At 38.2% G+C, this 25,313-nt stretch overlaps 2 protein-coding genes across 7 annotated transcripts in view; one reads left to right on the forward strand and one right to left on the reverse strand.

Annotated features, from left to right (window-relative positions):
• PHKB (phosphorylase kinase regulatory subunit beta) overlaps positions 1 to 18,023 on the reverse strand; it is a 72,411-nt gene extending 54,388 nt beyond the window's left edge. Inside the window, exons 1-8 of one of the 6 annotated variants that reach the window (XM_048316628.1) lie at positions 17,874 to 17,962; positions 15,351 to 15,445; positions 11,391 to 11,408; positions 9,206 to 9,295; positions 7,274 to 7,412; positions 6,523 to 6,622; positions 4,638 to 4,745; positions 2,623 to 2,703 (exon numbers count right to left, since the gene is read on the reverse strand). In XM_048316628.1, the coding sequence (XP_048172585.1) occupies positions 2,623 to 2,703; positions 4,638 to 4,745; positions 6,523 to 6,622; positions 7,274 to 7,412; positions 9,206 to 9,295; positions 11,391 to 11,408; positions 15,351 to 15,405 (591 nt within the window). In that variant the 5' untranslated portion in view covers positions 15,406 to 15,445; positions 17,874 to 17,962. Of the gene's footprint in view, positions 1 to 2,622; positions 2,704 to 4,637; positions 4,746 to 6,522; positions 6,623 to 7,273; positions 7,413 to 9,205; positions 9,296 to 11,390; positions 11,409 to 15,350; positions 15,948 to 17,873 lie in introns of all 6 variants that reach the window. The other 5 variants (XM_048316627.1, XM_048316629.1, XM_048316626.1 and 2 more) reach the window with 5 other exon arrangements.
• Positions 18,024 to 18,092: 69 nt separating this feature from the next.
• The window catches only part of ITFG1 (integrin alpha FG-GAP repeat containing 1), a 72,122-nt gene continuing 64,901 nt past the window's right edge, over positions 18,093 to 25,313 (forward strand). The window contains exons 1-4 of the mRNA XM_048316633.1: positions 18,093 to 18,303; positions 21,689 to 21,761; positions 23,182 to 23,327; positions 25,106 to 25,163. Of these exons, the coding sequence (XP_048172590.1) occupies positions 18,114 to 18,303; positions 21,689 to 21,761; positions 23,182 to 23,327; positions 25,106 to 25,163 (467 nt within the window). The 5' untranslated portion in view covers positions 18,093 to 18,113. The remainder of the gene's footprint in view (positions 18,304 to 21,688; positions 21,762 to 23,181; positions 23,328 to 25,105; positions 25,164 to 25,313) is intronic.

Below are 25,313 nucleotides of genomic sequence, written 5' to 3' on the forward strand. Positions count from 1 at the left end.
AGCATAAGTTTTATAGTTCACTTTAAAGAGTCCACAGATTAGAGCTTAGAGAAAATTTAACCACAAGCACGAGATTTACACCCAAAGCAGGGATTCCATTCCCTCCCATCCAAATTATTCTAGGGAACTGTGGAAAGGAAAATATTGCAATGGCTATAAACACAACCATATTGGGGAACTACAGAGAAAGATCCACTATGCTACAATCAAGTGATTTTTTTTTAATGACTATACTGAAAGGTACTTGCTTCTATTTTAAGTTACCTGTATATACCTCTGTTTTGTCTTTTTTCTCCATTTTTCTTTAAATTTAAAAAATTTACTATTTCAGATACACTCTTTATGCCAATACCAGTCCAGCAGCAACATTATAATTCTAGACACACTTGTCTCTGTATATAGTATGCCTATGCTAAAATTTCACCATGGGGTGCCCGTGTACAATTATCTGCACACTAAATCTTTTCATAGCTACTACTTTCAAGAAAACCCTGTCTTACTCTTCAGCTATGCCCAGTATATTCATCCCTGTAATTTAGCACTTGGTTGTATTAAAATGAACTTTCTCTGAATGATGCCAGAAGACCCAGGGATTAAAAGTGTGGCCCTTCCCACATCTATCAGTAACTGAAATTTATATGAAGAGCAAATAGCACCACATAGAAATATATAACCTTACTGATTACTTTTTACCAGTGATGGTGTTTGGAACACAGGAAAAAAATTGTCAATTACAGACATTTTATGACACTAACCAGGGTTTCCAAACAGCAGATTTACAGCAAAAAAAGCCATCAAATAGCTTGTTGCAAACCAAAATCTTCAGAGAACAAATCATTCATATGACAGGCATGTAAATGTTATAACCAGACCAATGCTATGGCACTTACAGAAATTATGGGTTGTGTGTTAAGCTTATTTATGCAAAGTTGAGCACGTGGAGATGGAAGTGTTATAAAGAGCACACACACAGCATGGATAACTGCAAATACTCATGGTGCTGGTTAATGTGTGGCTAACTGCTCTCATTCATTCACTCACACAAAGATACACTGTTATCTTTGCTGTGGATGCAAAGATGCAATTAAATTAATTTTCCACTGCCAACAGATGAACCAGAGGGTAACTCAGTGACAGCTGCCACGCCTGCCATGGAGAGGCAGCACTGCCTCTGAAGCCAAGGGCTCTGTGTACAAACATTCCCACAGCTGGTTTGGCAAACAGCACCCATCTGCCAGCACCCTGCACCGCGCCAGCACCGCTGCTCCGCAAGGGAAGGCCTGGATCCAGCCCTCCATGGTGGCACTGGGGAGGGACACCCAACTGCAGGTTTGGGCAGCAGAGTGCCACATCCTCTAGACACACGGGAAACCTTGGACATTTCATCATTATGTGGTGTTAACAGGATCTGACAATTGCCGAAGCCACGCAGAGACCAACAGAACATGCAGGTCTGTGGTAAAAAAATCTATGAATCTCCATAGTGCAGAGATTTAGACGGGACAGCTGCTAGGAAAATGACATCCTGGCAAGGAAGTGGAGAAGATCCACTGACTGGAGTCTATAAACGTGCACTTTTTCTGCAGAATCTGTAATTAAATGCAAACATCTGGAGGATAACATAAATTACATATCAAGCTAATTAAATACTTAATTATATACATTTGCCTCCTCACAGATATAAAGGCAATTCAGAGGAAATAATACAGACCTATCATATGATCTAACTAAGAAAGAAAGAAAGAAAGAAGACATATTGCAATATTTAGTTTTCTAATTATCTAAAAAAAATCATTACTGAATATATATGTTTTAGAAAAATAATGCAAATTCACTATTACTGGAAAAATCTCCCTTTCTTTAATGGTAGTACTGCAAGCGCATTTAAGCTTTTTAAGGTAATACAGCAGCAACTATCAAACAGAACAGAGTAAATTTAAACAAATCCAGATTAAGAAAATTGGAGAAAAAAAGAATTAAAAAAGTATATATAAACACATCTGTGCTTTCCATTCCAGTTTCAAAACATAACCTCATTTTAGAGCAGGCCAGCAGGTTGTCCTGACATGACTTGTACTCAAGCCAAGGCTATTATTATCTTATTTACAGAAAAGTTAACACTCTCTACAAACATCTCTTACTAAGATATAAAATTGTTTTATTTTCAATTAAAGATACAGCAAAACTTCTTAACCCTCATACATTTATATTTGAAGGTAAAGTCCTTCAGGCTTCCCTGAAAATTAACCCCATTATTTATTATATTGAATTTCCACTGGACAGGATGCACTGACAGAGTTTGAAATAATACGAAAAATGAGAACAATGTAAGTAGAAGTTAATAATCCTAACAGACCTTTTAATTCTTGACTTTGTAGCTATCAGAAACAGCAGAGAACTACAAAAGTTTTGATGTCATGTTACATTTACTCTTTGCACATCGAACACTTTTTTAGCTATTATTTTATTATCCATTCATTCCATTACTTTTTCTGAGTTCCACTCAAATCACAGAATACCTGCAGTGTATTTTCAGGACAATTACTTTACAGCTGGTAATGAAATAAAAACAAGAAAAAACACAATTTGAGGCATGTTTTAGGATGGGAAATCGATTTGTACCTCATCTGTGTTGTAGATAATCTGCAGCCCCGAAGAGATCATCTCAACCAAATAGAGGAGAAACAACGACACAGCATTGATCTGAAGTAATTAAACACAGAAAGGAAACTATAATTAACTTTCTGTTTATTGGAGTCATGTAAACAAACTAAACATGGTATAATTCACTAACAAAGATGGTCCCACTGTAACCCACTTCTGCTCCTTCAAAAATTCTGGATCTAATGATGTGGAAATGATCAATAGGAAAAGATGGCACAAACAAGCATTGTCCTCTAAAACTTCTGATGCTTTATGATTTTTTAATTTCAAACTGTGCTAGGAAAAGGTTTTCCCTTAGGCACACTGCTTTGACCCCCAGGTAATCACTTTAGTCACAAGCTGGTTTTGTGCTTCCATATATGACAATTTACTAGCAAGTAGGTTACCAGAAAGGCAAGCAGTATATTGAATAGTGCACAGCACACCTAGAAAGCAAATCACTTCAGCCCTAGTGGGTATTGTGGTGTTATCAGCTGACAGGAGGAGAATTACAACATTTAGGTATTATCAGATATGTGAAAAACTAATTTTTTTTTGTACCCATCCACAGCACATATAGTTAACAGTAATTACCTTCAGCAGCTGTACAGATGTGCATCACAATGCCAACTCACTGAGGAATCAAAGGCAACTGCTGGTTGGGTTTTTTATTACAGAATTTTACTATAATTGAGAATTTATATAACTCCAATAGAGAAAGTAAGTTTAGCACAGTATGAGGTATAAACCACAATCTCATCATATGGAATTTAGAGAAACCATCTAGAACAAAAAAAGTGGATTCTTATCTGGAGCACAGCAGATCAAAAATTAGGTCCAAGTTCTAAAAATACAAAAGTATTTAAAGACCACTGACTCTAGTGTCTTATGCAAACTGAAAAGCACCGAGTACAGCAATAAGGGCTACATAATACATTCAATTTTTCCCGGCTAAGCCCCCTTCAGTTACTCTGTACTCTTGTCTCCACAGAGCTGAAAACCCTCTAATTTTGAGGTACGCTGATGACAGATGGGAATGTGCATTCATGTTTATGGGAAGGGTTGAGCTGCCACGAAAACCAGACTTTTAACTGTCATACAGTGCTCCCCAGGTCCCCAAATTGCCTCCTCCTGTAGATAAAACATGCCTTTTCAGGAAATTCCACTTAGAAGTCCAAAATGCTAAGGTAAAGTCCAAAACTTAAGGTAACTTCATAAAGCATTTTTCCCAGAACATACACTTTCTGAAAGCAGAACACTTACTGTACAAAATATTTAAGTAATATTGTCACCATGAAATGAAATAATCATCAACCTACTGTCTCAGTTCTGATTAATTTCACTAGCAAATTTTGAGCTAAAAGGACTATGCAGACTTATGGAATGCAAAATAACAAGGTCATGAAAGCAAAGGTGGGTCTGAAAGTAAAGAGAAGGGGAAATAAAAAGAGTAGATTAGAATTTAGAAAATGAGAGAAAATAAAACAATCAGTTATGCAATGAGTCTGACTAGGAACCACTATGCAAAGCAGTGAACAATTCCCAGTTGGGCAAAGCTGTTGTCAGTGTACATTAAATGAATGAAAATTGCTCAAAATTATGGAAAATTAAGCTGGGAATGTTAATATTAACTGTTACGATTATATTAAATCTTCCGCTTTACTGACTACAACATTTTTTTGCCAGGATTATTTATTGACAGCCATCTGTTGGTCTCAAAAAGAAGCAACTTAGTAAACAACCAACCATCTACCTCTACAATCACACAGTTATTTCAGTACCTTCTTGCCAAAACATACCACTGAGTTATGTTTCAAAACACTCTTGTCTTTTTCAGTAAAAGATGCAAAAGGCAACTCAGTTTTACCACATACAGCACATCTAACACAAATTAAACCAAAATGAGACAGCAGCATTACAGAAGAATGGAGACAACAATAATATTATTAAAAAAATCAGCCAAACTTGGATTTACATCTACAGGCATGTGTTACCTGAAGGTGACCATACTCCTTATGGGAGAAAACCTCATCTCCAGTGTGTGCACTGAACACAGAATGCAAACATGCAGACGGTTTGGGGTCTTGTTTAAATTTCTGAACCTAAAAGTGAATTAAAGGCAAAACATAAAAGCAAAGTGAATCATTTTAGTATGTTTAGCAAACACAAATTCATCATATACCTTATTTAAATTATTATTATTACTACCAAACTAAAAAATTTCTTCGTTTGACCACTATGTAAACCTTACAATCAACAGTATCTTTTCGGAACAATTACTTTATAGCTGGCAATTAAATAAAACCAAGGTAACTCCATAACTCTTCAAGTCATGCTTTGCTCTCTGTCATAGGTTATGAGTAATGAGTATTTTGGACCAAACCACTACACTCTCCAACAAATTTTAGAATTTTCTAACCATTATTGCCAGTACCTGATCCACATTTCACAGTATTTTCAACACTGATGCTACCTTCATGAGATTTTCTTCTCTACCAACAAAACATACAGCACGTGCCTCAGAACAAGCAAACAAATACTGTATTGTGGAGTTGTCACATCCGCTCCACAAACACATTAAATACACTTCAGGTCAGAACTCATATGTTCATTGGCAATAGAACACAACATCTGCCATTTTTGTTACAAGCAGTAGAATCTGCTCAGGTCATGTCTTGGGCATATATAATCCATATTATTAAAAAATATCTTCCTTTTACACGAGGCCATACACAGTCACTCAGAATAAAGTCCAGCTTGACTTCTGTCTGTTAGGTACCAGAAATCATTTATTACTACTCTGTAGGAAGAGAAAAGCATCTGTAGTAAACAAGGCAAAACCAGACAAGCAGTGTGCCAGCAGTGTGACACCTCTGTTAATTTAACACTCATTATTCAGATCTGCACTCATCCCCAAAACAAACAACTGTACATCAAAGAGAAAAACAACAGCTCAAATGTAACAAGATCAATTTAGGTCAAGATTATTTAAAGATGTGAGACTCTCAAGAAACAATCCAACCCCCCAGAAAACGTATGTCAGCATAAATACAACTGGCAATACAATACTTGCTTATTATTATTGTTACCTGTGGACTTCCCATTTCAGTTTGTGTGCTCAGCTGTAATGGAAGCTATGGGCTTCATGAAAACTATTTCCAATAATACAGTTAAAAGTCAGTGACCTGAAACTTCAAATAACCACATGGAATATATATATATTTAACTACTTCTAGATCTGCTGCTAACCATTATGCAAAATTAATCCACCACACCTAAATTTTGATAAGGAGAAGGCCTGAATATTTAGAGTATACTCACAAGAGAATTATGGGCTGAATAAATCAACTGTATTGCAACACAAATAAATTACTCTGTTTCCTCACTCATTTTGGAAACATGTGCCTTTGTGAACTTATGTCATTAAGTAATATACTGCTGGGAAATGTCTGCTAAAGAAACCAAGCAAAGCAATCAAAATTATCAGCTAGGTAAAGAGAAGAACTGCAAACACAATAACCAAGATAACAGTGCAAAGAAAACTCTCCAGCCTCAACAAAAAGTAGTTCTACATCTTTCCATTTAATCACTAAAAAGACATAAAACCCCCCACAACTACCAGTGGTGTAATATTTAAATGGGACAAATAACTGCAAAATGAACACAAAGAAGTTTCAAGCGTACACTGCACTTTCCTTCCCAAAATGCTCCTGTCTTCTATTCCCTAAAACAACACTGTGACCTGACAACAATAAAGCAGCTGTTCTGAGCTGGGGCACACGGAAACACTGAATTTGATCTCTATTTAGCAGTTAGTTTTCCCAGTTTAATTAATCCCTTCGAATGAGGCGAGTGCTCACGTCCGCCGCACAGTTTTACCTTATCGGCCTGGCGCATGTAGCAGTAGAGAATTCCTCTCATGCACTTTATAGCAGAATGCTCCAGCTCATGAGTCCTTCCCTTGTCATCATCAATACGCCTGGGTGAGAGAGATAACTCATAAAACAAATTGCAAATGCATTGGAGGGGGCGAAGAAAAAAGGAGACATTAATGATTTGGAATATTAAGTATTTAACTAATGTTGCTGCATAGTGGTGCCCTCACTCATATCAACATATTTACTGCTCTGGTCATCCTTTCTTATTAAAAATAATAATAAAAAAAGGGGTTTTTTATGTGACTTACACAAGCATTCATATTTCAAAATTTAAGAATTAAAAAAAATTCTTCCTGATACTATAACATCCAGTCTCTTGCAAGTAAATTATTCTTAGTGCCTGCAACAAGCCTGCCAATGCCCTGAACTCTCCTACTAGATTTAAAACAAGCAGTATCCCTTGAGTACAATCTGCCAGAAGAACCTCTATTTTTAGTAGCATGCATTAATTCCTCTGTAACAAATACTGGTACCAATTACATTATATGAAAACATGTTTACTTACCAAAAGTAGAGTGACATTTTTAACCTAGCACCTTCATAAATATTTTTATTGAGATTTGGAAACACACCATTCTCTACAGGTTTACAAATGTACTTTTAATAAACTTTCATCTTTTAAAACTTTCCCAGGGAACTGAATAAGAGAGGGAATGTAACTTGGCAGAGACACGAGTGTAGAAGTTATTCACCTGTAAGCAAGGGCCAATGCCCAGGCACAGGCAGCACAGTAAAGGCTGTCGTGGACTTTTGCCTTTTGGTTATCCCCGTAAGTCTTGGTAGGGAACAGACCTGTGGTTGGGCTTTGATGGACCAGCAACGTTGATTTAACTGGAAGAAGGAAAAATAAAAAGGTTGTTAGCAACATTTGTATTTCTTCCCATTTCTGAATAGATTTTCAGGAATAGATCAAGGTGTGAACAACCTGTTAGAACATACACGAGATAAAATAAGAGAAAGAAAGGTAAGGAGAAACACACACAAAATTTGTTACATTGTTTTTACAGTCAAATTAGACCTTTTTACACAAAACCCCAGCAGAATTCAAAACTATTTCTATGACTCTGTTCTAGCACAACCCACTTTGTACAGAATTCCTACAAAGCAACCCAGTAATTTCCTTTCTATGCAAACAGAAGTAAAAAGTGACTACATTATGTCAACTGCCCCCCCAGTCAGTTAAATGCTTAAACTCTCCAGAACTCTACATTCATAATAATTACATTTTTAATTCAGGCCAGACAACTGCATCAATATTTATAGAAGTAGAAAGGAGTAAGTGAGGAAAAGGACAACTACAATTACTTAAGTCAGTACCTTGATACAAAAACAGAGTAAGACAGAAATTTTCAAGTTGCTAAAACTGAGTTCAGAAAAATACTAAATATTCTTTTAATTCTTTTTGTACTTCAATATTTTGCATTTGGGGAATTTTTTTTCCATAAGGCTATATAATAACCAGAATGCTACAAGACTGAAACTGGGCTTAATGCCCTCAAATGTGACCTTTCTAACAATAATTTGTTCAGCATAAGACAGGAAAGCAGGTTTTTTTTCCACAGATTGTTATCAAGCATCAATTTTATGAAGGCCTCTTTATTGTCCTTGTGGAATACTTAGAAACTAAGTATTTTAAATGAAAATTACAAGGTTTTACAGTTTTTTGCATTATATTCTTCCGTGTCTTGATACCCTACAACAAAAACTTTGATAAAATATGACCTGAAAAAGTCAATGTAGACTATTATAAATGAAGCATAAATTCAGTAGTAGATTTTTACTGTAGCAGCAGCATAATTGCCTGAGATAAATAGCAAGCACCATCACAGATTTGTTGCTGCCAAGTGTTAAAAAAGCAAATTGAACATCTCCTTTGTAAAAGAGCTAAAAGCAATGCATCTAAAAAAGCAACACATCTATGGATAAACCAGGTACAACTGAGATTTCACTTCAAAAAGCCATTTGAATGGAGTCTCATCCCACATTTTTAGAGTGATGGGAAAATTGTTTCTATTCTATACCCCCACCTGAGTAAAAATTAAATTTTAAACTGTCAGTTGCACAGCCATTAAGCAACCCTGATTTTAGAATACAGGCAGGACTTCATTATAACACAAACATACTAAAACCCAAAACAATCTAACAAGAAGCAATCATTGCTTCTTGAATGGTTTTGGCGTAAAATAGCCTCATAATGAAAAGAAAAGCACTAAAGTTGGCTTGAAATTAGCTAACAAATTAAATTTCAACACAAAAATACATTATGGCACCATTAATAACAAAAAAGAACTTCTAACTGATCACCTACCAAACTGCTCCAAGTGCTGCAAGAAAGCTTTTGTCCATTTAAGTTTTTCCTCAGCTGTATCTGGTCAATGCTCCAATCCTAAGCTACCCCTTTATGCAAAATAATACTAAATTCAGTCTTACAGCTGGACTGGATTTTCAATAGACATTTTGATTTTCAGCAAGAAGTGTAACTCAGCCCTCCTCTTTGCACCTTCCAAACTTCCAGCAGAAGTTTAGGAAACTATCTTTAAGTAGGAATAACGTAGCACCGGTATTTATCATGCAAATATCAATTCTAACTCACATCCAGGTTAGTTCAAGCATTATTAACTTACCAATTCTATAGTAATGATTTAATTTATCCCACAGAGTTTCCCCCTCTGGTTTTGGAAGGTTAATACATTTAAGTGGCTCATAAATTGAACCTAAAATAAGAATAAAAAAGGAAAACCAAAATCAAGATCAGAATCAGTTTCATAATTCTAATACTGCTATAAATTACTGCAATTGGGTATTTTTTCATGTTGTTATACAAAAGCACAATTTACTGAACTTTAATTGAAACAAAAAAATTGTTATCTCTACAGTCTCAGAGAATTTTTTCTACAGTGCCTGTCTACACAAACCAGACCTCCATCTGTATCTCCAATGCCTCCTAGATACTCAACTACAGCAAATGCTACATAAATATATAGTTAATTATTGACGACAACCATTAAATGTTAAGAATTTTCTAGGAACATTTTCTTAGCACTCAAGTACGTTACAGAGAAAATTCCAGAAGATATGCAGAAAAAGAGAAGAGGGACAAAAGTAGACCATAGTCAATTATTACTGCCCTACCTGCCTTCTAAAATGGTGAAGATGTTCAATACTATCAGGGTTTCACCTATCCCAACCTTGTTTGTACCCACCACCAGAGTCAGCCCAGCTGATCTCATGTCAGAATAAGAGTGGCTTGTTCCCACACGCTACTGAAGCTTAAACGAGCTATTAAACAGATAAAGCCCACAAATTACCTGTATTCCAGAGAAATACAATGCTATCAATTCACCGTCTTTCATTCTCACTGTCCCACTGCTTCCCTATCTGCACCTGAGAAGTCAGTTTTATTGAGAGCTGACTTGAGCTACCTATTAAAAATTACTGGGGTGAACCATTTCCAAGTTCTAATTTCAGAGTAACATCTTGCTCTCCTCCATAAATCACTTGGGCTTTATTCAGTGTTCTGGACGGCAAGATCTCCCCTAAAGCCATGTGCTAACAGGAAGAATGAGAATTCCCCCTTTCCGGACTGGATGCTGCCCTTCTGAAAAGCTCAGGGAATGCAGGGCCAGGGAAGCCCAGCCAGCCAAGCAGTTCTGGCAGGACACAGTGAGTGCTCCTTTTCACAGTGCCTCTTTGGCAATCCCAGCACATTCCCAAGCATCAGACATGAGATTGTCCATACACAGGACTCTCATCCCCATGAAATCAAGAAAACAAAATGAAGAAAAAGAAAAGTGTTCAAGAAAGAACTGTATGTGGCACTCAGTGCCTTGTCCAGTTGCCAAGACAGTGTTTGGTCAAATGCTGGACTTGACCTCAGTGGTCTTTTCCAACCTAATTGAAATGTGTGTGGAATGGTGACAGAAGCTTTATGAATCAAGTCCTTCGGTGGGGAGAGAACAAAATGTCTCTTGCCCTTCAAGAATTCGAACCTCACCCAGGTTAGTATTACCTTTGCTTTGCAAGCACAGGAGTGGAAAAATATCCACCCCTCCCTGAGCAGACCCCTGGGTGTCTGCTCTGCATGGAGGCCCTGGTGATGCTTCCCAACCCATCTGAGCTTCCCCTACAGCCTTTTCTTTCCTCTCTGGGTGAGGTTAAGTTAGAAATAAAAACCTGCATGTGGGAAAGGGCCTGAAAGGGAAGGACAGAGAGCCCAGTTTATTTGAGCTGCCTAAAAAAACAAAGTCAAAAGAAATGAAATTGTTCTGCAATGGAAAAGAAAAACTTGTAACATACCACAGCTTTTGTCTCTTCTATTACAATAAATAAATAAATAATGAACATTCTGAACCAATTTAAATCCATTTTTCAAAGCAATTTCGTTTTTCTACTTTTAGCCTACAAATCCCTGTCCATGAGATGATTCATAATTTATAGTGTTATACAATTAATTCAGTTATCTTGCAAAAGCACACAACACAGTGAGCTGCAGTAACTGTAATTTTGTACAGTGTTGTAGTGAAAGGACAGAATACACAAAGGAAAAAAAATCTTCAGGAAGTCAGTGCATAAAAAGCAGCAAATTTATGAGAAATTCACTTACTAGATTTTCAAAGGCAAAATTAAGATTCTACCTCTTAGATTAGCAAATTATATATCATATGCATATCCACCACCATATCTGTGTGTGAAACAGGTTCAGAATGCCCACTTCCTGCAGGCTGCTAACACACCTGAGCATCCACAGGCACACACACACACACAAGTCAAAAGTTCCTGAACTAAAATTGTTCTAATTCAAATACTTACCAGACAAACTGTGACCCTCTGTGGCCAACAGAGAAACAAAACAAAGTTATCAAGAACAAAAAGCAAACATATTCTTCTATTTCAGAGCATTCAAAGGTTTCAACTTTGTGCAGAAAGAAGATTAAACAGAATAGAGAGCATGAAAATGTCAAAACACCACCATCTACAAATTACATTATTCTAGATGTTCGAAACTTTAATAGAAATATAGTAAAACAGTCAGAGTAGACTGTTGATGGAACAGAAAGGTGAAATGAATTCTAAGTTTGAAAAACTGACAAAAAGGAAAGTTTTATGCTTTGGAAGTATTCCCTAAAATTACTCCTACTACAAGGAGGAGAACTTGCTTTAATCAAAGTTTTCCACATATTCTTCATTAATTCCTCATTAGCATCTATATAGTTTATGTTTTGCTTGGGTGTCTACAGCATTCTCCTGGAGAAATGATGTGGTAAGTTACATTTCATTACTATCACAACTTAATCAAAGCAAGGAACAGTCAGGACAAACACGAAGCTGCTCCTTCCTTGTGCTTTTGGAGTGAGCCTGTAACACAGAGGAAGCTATTTTTAGGATGGCTGGAAAAAAAGCCTGTCTACAGTCTCATCCAAAATCTATTTAAGAGTTCAGCAATATAAAAACCTGTCATAGAAAGCTATTTTCAATTACATATTTAAAATAGGTTTTCAAACTGAAAAAAAAAAAATTTAAAAAATGACAACAGCAAGACTGCAGCACTCTAAACATAACAGAATGACATATGCAAATAGTACCCTGGAGGTCTCAGTTTGTATATTAGCATTTGGAAGGAACAGAATGAGGACATTAATTTTAAATACTGTTTTTCATAAATACATCACTTTGTTGTAGCCATACAGTGTGAGTTTTATTTTGGGTAAATAAGTAGGTGTGCTAGGAAGAACATAAAAACCCATTTTGTTGATTTACTATTTCTTCTGCTGTCTAGTGGTGTAACTATCCAATATTTAAATAGGGTATATGGGAGCTCAGCTTTTTTTCCACAAAGAATGAAGTGTGCCCATTATTTCCTTACACCACAAGTGCATTGCTGCAGGCAGCACCTACTTCAAGATCAGTAAAAAACTGATAGAAAATCAAAGTGTCACTTCCTGCATTAGTATAATTAATGTCTGATAAGAGAACACTCAAAGTCTTGATCCCAAGTCCAATTAAACCCTGTTTGCCTTTAGACATTGCACTGACTAAACATCCTATATTCATAATCTGAAGGAAAACTAATCCCCTTTCATTTCCTACCATTTACAGGTTCCAGAGTAATATGATTTTGCCACTCTTCAAGTTGAATGATTACTAAAAATGATAGACATTCCTTTCAAAGTATTAAAGAACAGGAAGAAACTTCAATCCTTTGTATATACAAGCTCTGGAGGCTGAAAATATTATGTCATCCTGAAGTTAAAGTACTTTCCCATCCACCTCATTTTTATTCCAGTTATACCTGAGATTAGCATTAACTGCTCTTTAAGGGAAGAGATATAAACTGTCCAAATGTTTCAACTCAGAAGCTATGACCAAAATGACTTTAAAACAACTCTGCTCCCAAATTTGTATATACAGAAGCTTTGAACACACACACACCTCCTTGAAGATGGCAGTAATTGTGGATATTAAAGAAAAATAGGGATTAGAATGGAATTCTGTACTGAGTCTATGGATAAAGATTTGCTTTCAAGAAGCAAAGATTTCAACAAGCACGGTTTATTCAATTTTTTCAAAGTACAGAATTAATATAAGCAAACACTTGCACAAAGTTAATCCCAAACAAATGGAAGCAACATGGCAAGAACTTTATTCCCAACATTTCACATGCCAGAAGAACACAAGAAAATGTTGATTTGCATAATTAAATCAGGACAGACCAAAAGAAAAAAGCTGAGAATACAAGATTTCTTTCTAGATTTGATAAGAATGAAAGCTGACCACAGCCTTTAATGTGACGCTAGGTCTGGACATAATCAAACTCTTGAGCCAGGAACAAGCTCTGGACCTCAGAACACTGTAACTTTCATTACCCAGCATTAGTAAGGGCAATGACATCTTCACATTACAGAAGTCATTGGGACCAAAGAGGATTTTATTTCTACTCACAGCAAAGTTTAAGAAATGATATCACATGGGGATTTTTAATGACTACATACAGGAGGAAACTATGATTTCATAGTTGATGACCCTGCTTTGAGCAAGAGGCTGGAGTAGGTGCCATCCTGACAACCCTTCCAGACTGAACTGTTCTACAATTCAATGAAAAAAGGGTAAGGAAACACCAGGAGAAGGGCTTGGAGAGGAAGATGCAAAAGGTATTAAAGTTTTCCTCTACCTGAATACATAGTAGAAGTAAACAAAAGGTATGAATTGTTACCTAGGTTGAGTGATGATAACACAGGTAAAAATGAGTAAAATCTTGCAATAGTCTCATTAAAATAGGACTGAAGTGCCAAAGCTTTTAAACTATCATTTACAAAGCAAAAATGATGTGTTACACTGTGCAAGTAATTCAATTAGTATTTCACAGAATCACAGAATATCCTGAGTTGGAAGGGACCCACAAGAATTGTCGAAGTCCAGCTCCTGGCCCTGCACAGAACAAGCCCAGAATGCCACCCTGTGCCTGAGAGCATTGTCCAAATTCTTTCTGAGCTCTGTCAGGCTTGGCGCTGTGGCCTGTCCTGGGGAGCCTGTTCCAGTGCCCAACACCCTCTGGCTGAAGAACCTCCTTCTAATACCCAACTTAAACCTCCCCTGACACAGCTCCAGCCATTCCCTCAGGTCCTGTCACAGGTCACCAGAGAGGAAAAAGAAAAAAATATCTACCAATTTATTTTGTCCTTTCTCTGTTTCCTAATCATCTAAAGGTAGTTCTCTGTGCCATGTATTACACTTAATGCAAACTACTGATTTCAGGATTTACAGTAACTAACAACTCACAAAAGCTACTGAACACCAGAAATAAAATACTGACCATTGTGCCAGTACACAGGAACTTCACATAACCAAAATGCCAAAGTCTACCACACAAGCCTTGCAAATGCTACAACCAAGGCAGGAAACCATTCAGGATATTCAAGGCAGGCATTGCCATTTCTGAGAATTCAAAACAGTAAGTGTTAAAACTACTAAAAATGTTTATTTTGCATCATAACAAGAGAAACATCAAGTATCTACATAATAATTAGGAAAGAGTTATTTTTTTTTTACACTGTAAATTCATCATATGCTCTTTGATGTAGAGAGAAGCAAAACTGAAAAGCCACGGGCAAGGCAGGGGAGTCCAAATCACCCAGTTGTATCCCCTTACTTGGTTAGTCTCACTAGCACTTGGACTACTACTGTGCTTCAACAAGGACTACACAAGAGTCTTCCCCAATCACAGTTTCACATATGGATATATCTGATCCCAGTCAAACTCCTTTCAAAATACACAGTAATAGTCTTGACTTCATGTATTCTAGCTTCTGCTGTACCTGAGGAGAAGCTGTGCCAAGGGCCTTTACTTTGCTTCCACTTAATTTCCACAAGTCAGACTTTGTAACCAATGATGACTGACTGACCGGAAATTTTACTTATCTCTAAACCAGTCACGTTGGGGCTTTTTAGGAGCCAATTGTAAACACCATTCTTAAGGCATCTTTCACGTGACTGTCATCTTAAAAGAGAAATTTGAGTTCAGAGATGGTTGCACTAAGAGATGCTGACAGGAACACAAAACACAAACAAAACAGGAAGATTTGACAGCAGATTTCAATCTAAGTAGATTACAATTTCAAGAAATTTACACTGAAAGAGTTCAAATTTTTAAGTTCAACTGTACAGTGCTAAAAATCTACTAGCACAAAACACTGCTTGAAACAAAACACACAATTATTTTTTGTTGAATTAAATAGCCACAAACAAAAACAAAACACAGAACTGCACACTTACCAAATTTTAAAAAAGCATGCGCAGAGGAGGCTCTGTCATCATCCAAATTGGCCATTTCAAATTGGTGCAGCTAATCACAAACGTCTCAGGCTAAGCTACAGTAGGTTTCAAAACTGTTTAGTAAATGTTAAAGGCAATCAGCATTAAATTAAGTGAAAGCAATGTTAGTGGAGTTATTAACATGACAGAGTGCACAGCACAAACTTTCATTACATCTAATGTTTCCTTCTTCTACACTGACCTCTCAGTTTTATTTTGCTTTTACTTCCATGAAACTTATCTGAGTAAAAGGACACAGTTTACAAAAAATCCATCTTTTGGATATTTGATGTGAGCTTTGTTATTCAATAGAAAATTTGCTATAAACACCAAAAGGTGATGAATGCAATCTGATATATTCAAGACGAAATAAAAATACTGATTTAACTAGCACATAAGAAAGTGTGAAGCAACATTAATGACAAGAAGCTAAAACTCTGCTTATGCATAGTGCTGCTTTCATCCCATGTGAAATCTACACCAGGATGTTTCTTGCAGTCTTATATATTACTTATGGCACTGAATATCTCAGCTATTTGAGGTAGGACATCTTCCACTCTGGAATACACAATAAGAAAAAAAGTGTTTGCAATTATGATGACAAGTTTTTCCAAATCTTCAAAGTTTACATGTTTTTAAGTAACCAAAATTTCAGGGGCTTTAGATTAGTCAACTACTGAATACCTTTATAATCTGCTCCTAATCACACTAGCAACAAATGAAACAGTATTTTATTGTTTCAGGAAGGGAAATGAAAATTTCTAAATAAAATTTGGTTTTACTGGAAAAAAAAGTAAGTCATAATTTAATACACATAAACATGAGGATACAAATTACCTCCCACAGGATTGAGTCTTACAAGATAAATTGCTGCAGGCTATAAAACATGAATCACTTGTGCATTTCAGGCACATGTGCCTGTACTCCATGTTTACTACACTTACTCCAAGCAGCACACTAGTAAAGAAAAACCAAAACCAAACCAAAGAGTGCTGTTTGTGAGCTGGGACTCCAGCACAGGCCTCAGCCAAACCAGAAACACATGGGGAAGTTTCAGTCACTTTCTACGATAATCCCAACCACGTTGCCTTCTGACAGGGCCAGAAAGGAAGTAAAAAGCCCTGAAGTTATACAAATTTCAACATAAAGATGCAGCAGTAAGCTTGAAATAGAAGAACATTATTTTTATTTTTAGATATGAATGTTACCTGAAAGATATTAAATAAAATTTGATTTTTAAATAAACTCTTTTATCAGAGGAACTTTTCAACTAAAATAATGTTTATTTCTTGAGTAAATTTCTTCAGTTATTATATAAAATGCCATGAACAAATCTCTAGACAATCTCTGGACAAAATCTGTATGAACTGGGAAAGAAAGAAGTGAACTATAGTAACAATCTGTCATTGCACAGAAGACAATTCTTTATACATTTAACAAAAATGTAACGGGCAGCAGCAGTTAAGAAAAGGTCAAGAGTTTGCAACCACCCAAATGCCTTCTGCAAACACAGGCCTGACTCTGCTGCAGGGGATTCCCAAAGTTCGTGCGCTGCCCTGAGACTTGGGATTCACACACTCCGAACATGCAGCTGCCAGCCTTGGTTTTGTACAGCTCTGTGGCTACATTTGTCAATCAACCTTCAGATGACAGCACCGTGTAATCGTAACCGGCCGCAAAGTAACACCTCCTTTAGTGGGCAGTCTTAATCGTGGGATTTGCCAATCAATCTATACCTAAAAGGAACTTTTGAAGCCAAATTAATCAGGCCAGTCTTTAAACAACCAATTCTTTAGAGCCCTCATAAAGCCCCATTTTCCTCTCACACTGTCTGATCAGTCATTAGCACAACAAAACCAACCAAACATGCAAATAAGAAACAATTGAGTTTTACAAGCATGTATGGCATATAAATAAACACTGGGATCTTCTCGAAAACTTTTTTCATTAGAACAATTAAGCCCTATTAGGACTGTATTTTACTTTAAAAAAAATAAAAATTCAAACTCCGAGTTTTTTGAAGTTCAGAAATTCAGGCTAACTGGGCAAACATCACCCTTTGGTTTAGGCCAGAACGTAGCTGCCACACAGTCCACGTTCAGAACAAGAAACTCCCATGCTGTAAAAAGGTTACGTTTACCTAAAAGAAACCTGGCAAAAGCTGGTGCATTCCTCTAAACACTTCATCTGTTCCACAGCTGCAACACTTTATACAACTGCGATACTAAACACGCCACGAGCAGCTGCCTTTGCACCCGTGGGCACAAATGACACCTGAGCGGCACCTGGGGCTGTGCCCGCCAAGGCGTCCCCTGTGCCCCTCACGGCCGGGACCACCCGGGCACCGCCACCGGCGAGAGACACGGCGGGGACGGGGAAACAGCCCCGGGCCGGGAGCGGGGCAGGGAGCGCGGGAACGGGGCGGTGAGCAACAGGAGGCAGAGGGATCCCCGGAGCTCCTCCGGGCTAGCCAAGAGGTCAGACCTGAGCGTTTGGAGCGAGCGCGCAACTCCAGCATCTTCCAGCTCACATCAGCCATGTAGGTCGCCGCCATCGCGGAGCGATCCCGGAGCGCCCCCGGCGCTGGGTGCAGGGCGCGGGCCGGGCCCTGCCTGGCTCCCGCCGTAAAGCGGCTCGCGCAGGCTCCGCCGCCGCTGCCGCAAACCGCGGGCCGGGCCCGCCCCGCGCTGCCGTCAGAGCGCGGGCGGGGCGAGGCCGTACGCGATGGGGGCCCGCGGGCCGTGCCCGCCGCTGGCCCCGCTGCTGGCCCTGGTCCTGCTGGCCCTGGCGGGGCCCGCCCGCGCCCTGCAGAATGTGACCGCTCAGCTCTTCGGGCCCGAGGCCCGAGGGACCCTGGCGGCCTTCGGCGACTTCAACTCGGACAAGCAGACGGACCTGTTCGTGCTGCGCGGCGGTGAGTGCGCGGCCGGGACCGGCGGCAGGCCCATGGGCTCTGGGGGCACAGCCGCTGTGAGCTGGGCTCCTCGTCCTCTCGCAGCGCAGCCGGGGCCCGCGGGGCGCGGACAGCCCCGGGGATCGCCTCCCCTCTGCCCCGGCAGCCCCGGGGGGAGGGGGTGGCAGCGGCTGCCGCGGGGCTGGGGGTGCGGGACGGCGCTCCCGGGGCGAGCTGCCCGGCGAGGAGCAGCAGGTGGGCTCGCTGAGCCCTACGATCCCTGTGGATCTGTGGGTTACCGGCTGCTCGCTGTCTCCCCGAGCACGGCCTGAGTGCCCGGGGCTGTGTCGCCGAGGGCCGGCGCAGTGAGCACTACACTGTGCAGGATGAAACTGACAGCTGCTTTGCTCCCGAGGTATTTCCTATGTGGAATACGATGTATTCAATTTGCACTGGAGTAAGGGTTCATATAGGGCATATATTTCTTTAAAGTTGAATTTATGGTCGTGAAATAATTCCTACAAGTGGAATGGTCATACATTGGTTTTTTGCTCCTGCTTTCACAATGTTTTTGGAAACGTTTTGCGGATGTGAGGAGGATAAATTGCACATTATCCTACTTTGAACGTTATGTTAAAGTGTCAGGGTAGAGAAATTTGTTACACACAGCTACCACCTGCCACAAGTTTCTCTTAAGGCTTCAGATATGGGAAGACCTCAAATCAGGGCTTATTTTCAGTGGTCAGTGTTATTTGCAGACATTAATCTTGGATTATTTTATTTTCTTGAAGTTGCACATTAAGATAATAAATTTATTCTCAAATTCACCTTTTTTATTCCTTCAATCTCAGAAATGTTTCTCTAAGTGGCTTTGGTAAAGCATGAGTGACTTTCCCATCTAGCTGAGGTATTGAAATGCATGGCTCCCTGAAAATGCTCCACTGGCTCATCTACTGAAAAAATGGTCAGAATTAAAATGAATGTCCATGATAAGAGATTTAGTTTTTACTTTCTTATCTTTCATATAAAAACATGGAAGTTTCAGAAAGGAGATTCATTATTTATTTCTGTCTCCATAGCAGCACTTGATAAGTCATTTTCCTATGTGATACTTACTGTAAAAATCAGCTTGAAATAACCTAATTGAAAACATTATTTTTCATAACCTAAGTCTTGATAAGAAGTAACTATAGAATGCCTTCAAAACAAAAGGTAATAGACAGTTCTAAATGGTGGGATAAATGGCAGCCAATTGTAAACAGAGTGAGGAAATGAGCACTGGAGATGACATGAGAGTTTGGGGAACAGGGGTATGTAAAGCAGCCCAGTTCTAAGCATCCTGACCCTTAATAAGGAAATGGGAATGATGTCTTGGGCCTTTTGCTGAATATATATTATTGTTCTGATCTTGCATTACTTCAGTTGAATGAGAGTAATGTTCCATGTGCTCAGATGCATAAAAGAAAATCAGGTTGTGCTCATGTAAGAAATTATAAACTCGCTGAATGTATGGGGTAATCTAGATCCAGAAGTATCCTGTTGCAAGACCAATTCAAAAGTACCAGTGGACTCTGGGTTTAGTCACTTTTTGAAACTCAGAATATACAAATAAATGGAATTGTGCATACACTCACCTGTTTTGTGAGTCTATGCATGTGACAGGTAAGTGGGGAAGCTCTTGCTGGTTGCTTGTACCATCTCCTGGTTATGTTTGATGCCTCTGCTGGTAGTTCTGGGCAATGAGTGATCATTCCCCTAATCACCCGCTGCATTTCCTTGGGGAATTTGGGAAACTTCCGTGGTATTTATCTCTGATATATATATGTATATGTGTGTGTGTGTGTGTGTGATATATATATCTGCTATATATCACACAGATATTCATCCTGAAGACCTCTAATCTACATAATTGTTGTTTGTATGGAAACTGTTCCTGTTTTTTCACACCCTCCAATGCACTTTTTTTCTTTCTTACTGTCCTCTCATATCAGAAAGAATACAGAACTGCAAACAGCATTTAGGATTGATGTAGTGGTGTAGTAATTCTTTCTTCTGTTCATGTAATAATTTTTAATAGTTAATTTGTTTTGACTGTTGGTAAGCACTGAGCTGGAATTTTCATATATCTATCTTTAATGACCAAAAAAATCTCATTTCTCAGTGTTGCAACTAACTTGGAACCTGGTATGTGTAAAAACCCATTTGCTTCTTCATCCTCATCATTACTTTACCAAATAGCCAATAAAAAGGCAGGTGAGAGTCTGAGGTGTGAAATGGGAATACCTGGACTGTTCCACCAGTCAGCCCCCAGATATGCTGTCCAAAGCTGAGGCAGCCAGCACACTCCTGCCCCTCATCGTGTGCCAGGCCTTTCCCCCATCCAGGAATGTGTCCCATCCCTGCTGGGTGGGACTGAGCTGGTCTCCCCTGGCCTCTCTGAAAGGGCTCCTTTTCAGTTACTCGTGTGGTGGTGTATTCTCCTTCTCTTCAACAGGTTTCTGGCAGGTGTCTTTTCTTCGTAGTGAGGAACCTTGTAGTCTGCTATTTCACAGCTGTGAACTCTGCTACAGAACAATGCTCTTAAAAAGTACTGTGGTAGCTCAAGTTTGGAGCCTTAGAATTGTTCTTTTATAGGTAATAGGTTTGTGATGCTGCAGGTAGGTTTATCAGAGAGTGAAGGAAAGAAAGAAAAAATACAGTTGTTTCACTGTGAGCTATTGTTTTACTTACAGAAGTAAGTGCATGTGTATTGTGGTTTACTGACTGAAAATTTTATTTCATCATTGAGGTTAAAGTTCTTCTTTCTCTTGCCTAAATTTCAGTTATTTCTGCAACATAAAAGATGGGCTTTTATTTAGATTGTCCTGAAATAATGAAATGATACTTGCTTGTATCATTGCCTCTAAGTGAGGAGATGCTGCAGGGAACCAGGTAACTTCTGAGTTTCCTTTAAAGTGCTTTTGGCAGCTGACATGGGAAAGCAGTATCAGATCCTGCTATCGTCAAGTATTAAAAGAATTAATTTGAGTTAGCTTTTAAGCTTTAATTAGTTTTGTGGAACTGCTGCCTATTACTTTTCCAAGTGTAATACTTCTTAACTCATTACAGAAAGTTTTATTTTAAGTGATGTGATAAAAATGACAGAGAGAAGTTCTAACACTAAACCCCCAAAGAAGATTAGTGATATTAGCATTCCTTTGAGATGCAACTGGCTTTAAATTGGGTTAAAGAAGTGCTCCTTTTCCTTCCTTTTGAATGAGAAGGAAGTAGTGGTATGGGACATAACCACAAAGCTTTTGCTGTTGTGGGGAATGGTCATTTGGGGCACAGTTGTTTCAAGGTTGGGTTTGTATATAAGCCATTTACAGTCTTCCTCTGTTGCTCATGGTCTTGCTTGCTTTGGCAGGAAATGAGTTGGTTATCTTCTTGGCTGACCAGAAGGAACCCTACTTCAAGCCCCGTGTTAAGCTACCAATGAAGTAAGTATGGATATTCAATGCTGAAAGGACCTAAGGCTGTTTTCCTTGAAAGTGCCTCTCTGCACTCAGTGGGAACTGACTGCAATTGTCTGTGCTCTTGTTACCTCTTTGACTTGTTCAGTTTGCCCTTAGAGCTCTAGTTCTTTGACCAACTTCCTGATTCATTTCCTGATACATTTTTGTTTTGTTTTGATTTTGTGGGTCAGATGACAGAATTTGTGGAGATGAGTTTTGTCATTCATGTTGTTAACTAATAAGTGTGACTTCCCACCCCTTATGGAATTTTTATGGTTTAGGTTTTGTCCTCAAATTAGTATTTAAAATACCCATATATTGAAATATTTTTGCTGCTGATTTGGATCTTTATAATTTTATTTCTGAGTGAAGCAAACTGTCATTCCATATCATACATAGGTCTCTGTGGTGGGTATCTTTAGTCTCAATCCCAAGACATGTTTTCAGGGAAATTCATGCAGTTGTTGTAGTTACTAATGGAATCCAGCCAATACCATCTGCTTTAGAAGAGATATGAAGATTGGTGTTCTGGTATTTCTATGTAGAGATCTGTTCCTTTCTCAAATTTACATGTGGCCTTTAAAAAAACATCAGTTTTTAATAAATGTAAACCAATCTGTTTATGTGCATATATATGTCTAGCTTTAATATCCTGTAATGCTATTACAGTTATTGCTTATGAATAATGCTTACCAATAGTATTATGTTTGTTAAAAGTTAAATTGCTTTTACAGCTCAGCTTCATCTTCTGTATTCTACATATTTTTATTTTTCCTTATTCCCTCCTGTCGTGGAAGGAACTAATTTGTTTAATGCATTAGAAATTACCTGCTTTTAATCCTTAACAGTGATCTGTGTTTGTGTGTGTAAAGCAGAGTCTGAGTAGGTAAGCAATTAAAAAAAGATAGGAGAACAATCAAAGGTAGGAAGGAGTGGTAAGACCTGGAAGAAGATAGGAGGAAATGGCATTGTCTTTTAAAAAATCTACCTGTGCCTGACGCCTGCTGTTTAAACAGCTGCTGTTGCTTTATGTTCGTGCTCTTGGAATGAAACCAAAAGATCCTGCTCACTGAAACACATTTTAGAGGACTGGTTCTACAACAAATGCAAGGATTTAATGACGTGTAGATAGCATTAACAAACAGGATATGGCTGAAGAATGCCTGATAGCTGAAGTTTAGAGTTAAAATGTCATTTTCCTTAGACAATGACAGCCTGTCAGGTGCCTGATTTTGAGATACTTTTGCAATGGATAAGGACTTTATCATAAATAAGGTTGTGGAAGGGTAGTATTGTATTGGACCAACTAATTATAATTGGGCAAGCCTTTGGCCACACAAGTGCTTTTTTCAGGCACACCTTTTTACAATTATTTGCATGTGGGGGCTTTTGTTTTTAATTCCAGATCTCTCGGTGTCACCATAACCAGTGTGGTTCCTGGAGATTATGATGGAGATTCCCAAATGGATGTCCTCCTCACTACCCAGGCCCCAAGTCATGGCAAAGATGAACTTTCAGTGTTTATTTTCTGGGGACACAACCAAACGTTAGGTGAGTTGCTGAGACTGGTTCTTAATAAGACTGTTAAACTTCTTAATTCAAAGTATTGTCAAGAAGTTACAACTCATTTTTACAGTGTCGTGATTTTTATTACAATTAAAATAGGAATTAGCAGCTATTCAGCTTCACACCCATATATTATCTTGCTGTTAAACTGTGTTCAATAATTAATGAAAGAGAACAATGCTAAAATGTTTGCACTCTATTATGCAACAGATATAACCAAACATTATTCTAATTCGGCAGTACCTATTAACTGAAGAGCTGCTTCTCACAGCTCCCCATCATGCATGTCTGCTTCACAAAGACTATCTTAAAAGATTTATCTTCAGTTTAGAATGCACGGAGAGCCTGGTGTGAACTTCAGTGCATCGATTTGCAAGTAGCATTCCTAAACCTACTATCAGTAATATAAGTTATTATATAAGTAACATATACTACTATCAGTAATATCAGTGATACCATAATAAGTAACTTATATTACTATCAGTAATAAAAGTTACTATGAGTAACGCTTATTTATGTTAAACCAAATTCTTCAAAGACAGTGACACACTTAAGTGGGTGTTGGAAGAGAGGTTTCTAGAGTCTCTATTGCTGCAAGTTTTCAAGAACCTTGGAATGAAGTTTTCAGGAGTCTATTAGCAGTGTTCCTGGTATAGCTGATCCTGTCTTGGGGTAGAGTCATGGACTGTGTGAACTCTTGAGGTCTGTTTTGTTTTCTGTTGACTTTGCTAGGAAAGGGTTTCAGGAAGAATTTATGGTTTGAACAAGGACAGATAAGCAAAAGAAGATACTATTTGAGTCCACAAAACCACTGAAGAATAATCACTATTGTAAACAACTGTGTTAAGGCATAGTTACAGGTGAGGCACTTTTGCCTTGGATACCATTGCTTCTGGCTTTAATCAGAGCTGAACCAAGCAACCTGGAAAAGTGCAATGGATCAAATATTAAGAGAATAGCAGATATCTCTAGTACTGGGAAGACTATGAGGACTCGGATTAAGTTAATCTGTCTTGCTTCACAAAAAAACCCCAGATATTGGCGGAAGCACAAATATGAGGCCTGGAAGAGGAGTCAGAGGTTAAAAATTCAGGCAGTGGTTGGTATGTGCTGAGGCTACTGGGAAGGTATGGGGTGTCTCCTTGGGTAATAGAAGTATGACAGACAAGTCAATAGGAGGGGACTGTTGTATAAAATGTGGAAATTTTAAAGACAAAACATTATGGAGAGAGGAGGGAAATGGGAATAATCTGGCAAGGAGTTTGGATTACAAGTAGAAGTGAAGTCTAAGGTGATAATCTGACTGGAACTTAGTCCTCATTTCCCAGTTAGAAAGTCTACCTTTAATGCTTATTTCAGATACTCGGTGTGTATAATTAAGAGTGTTTTTTACAGTGACAAAACATTAAACAGAAGTCTAACATAAAATGTTAAACTTTTAGCCTGTCATCATCCCAGCTGTTTCAGATTTCCTATATCTGTGTGATTGCATTCATACACAGAAGTAAGTTTCACTAAGATCTACTTAGAATAATTTGTTGAGGAGTTTAGTGGAGAGGGAAAAAGCCTTCAGTATTTTAACTATAACTCATCTTTCCTGCAAAATTTCAGGAAGCCATTTAGTTGTTTGTATTTTAAGTGGTGCCTTTTTTAAAATCATAAAACTGGTGGTTTTAAATGAATAGAAGAATGGTGTCTTAGTTGAAAATGCAAATATCAGAATATATTGGTAACCGAATCACGTTAATGTTTTCTGTTTTCAGATCTTAACCATAAAACTATGTTAAATAAGACTTTTCATGATGAGCCTCTAGTAATGGAGTAAGTATGACCTACTTTTTTAGAAAACCATATTTACAGTGGTGACTAAGAGCAACTTAAATATGTTTTAATGCTAGAATTTGAAACACATGCTCTTTATCTTTTAAGGACAGGGTGTTTTGTGTAATGTTAACTGATCTAACAAAAGAT

This window comes from Corvus hawaiiensis, chromosome 12, assembly GCF_020740725.1.
Source record: "Corvus hawaiiensis isolate bCorHaw1 chromosome 12, bCorHaw1.pri.cur, whole genome shotgun sequence".
NCBI classification, from domain to species: Eukaryota; Metazoa; Chordata; class Aves; order Passeriformes; family Corvidae; genus Corvus; species Corvus hawaiiensis.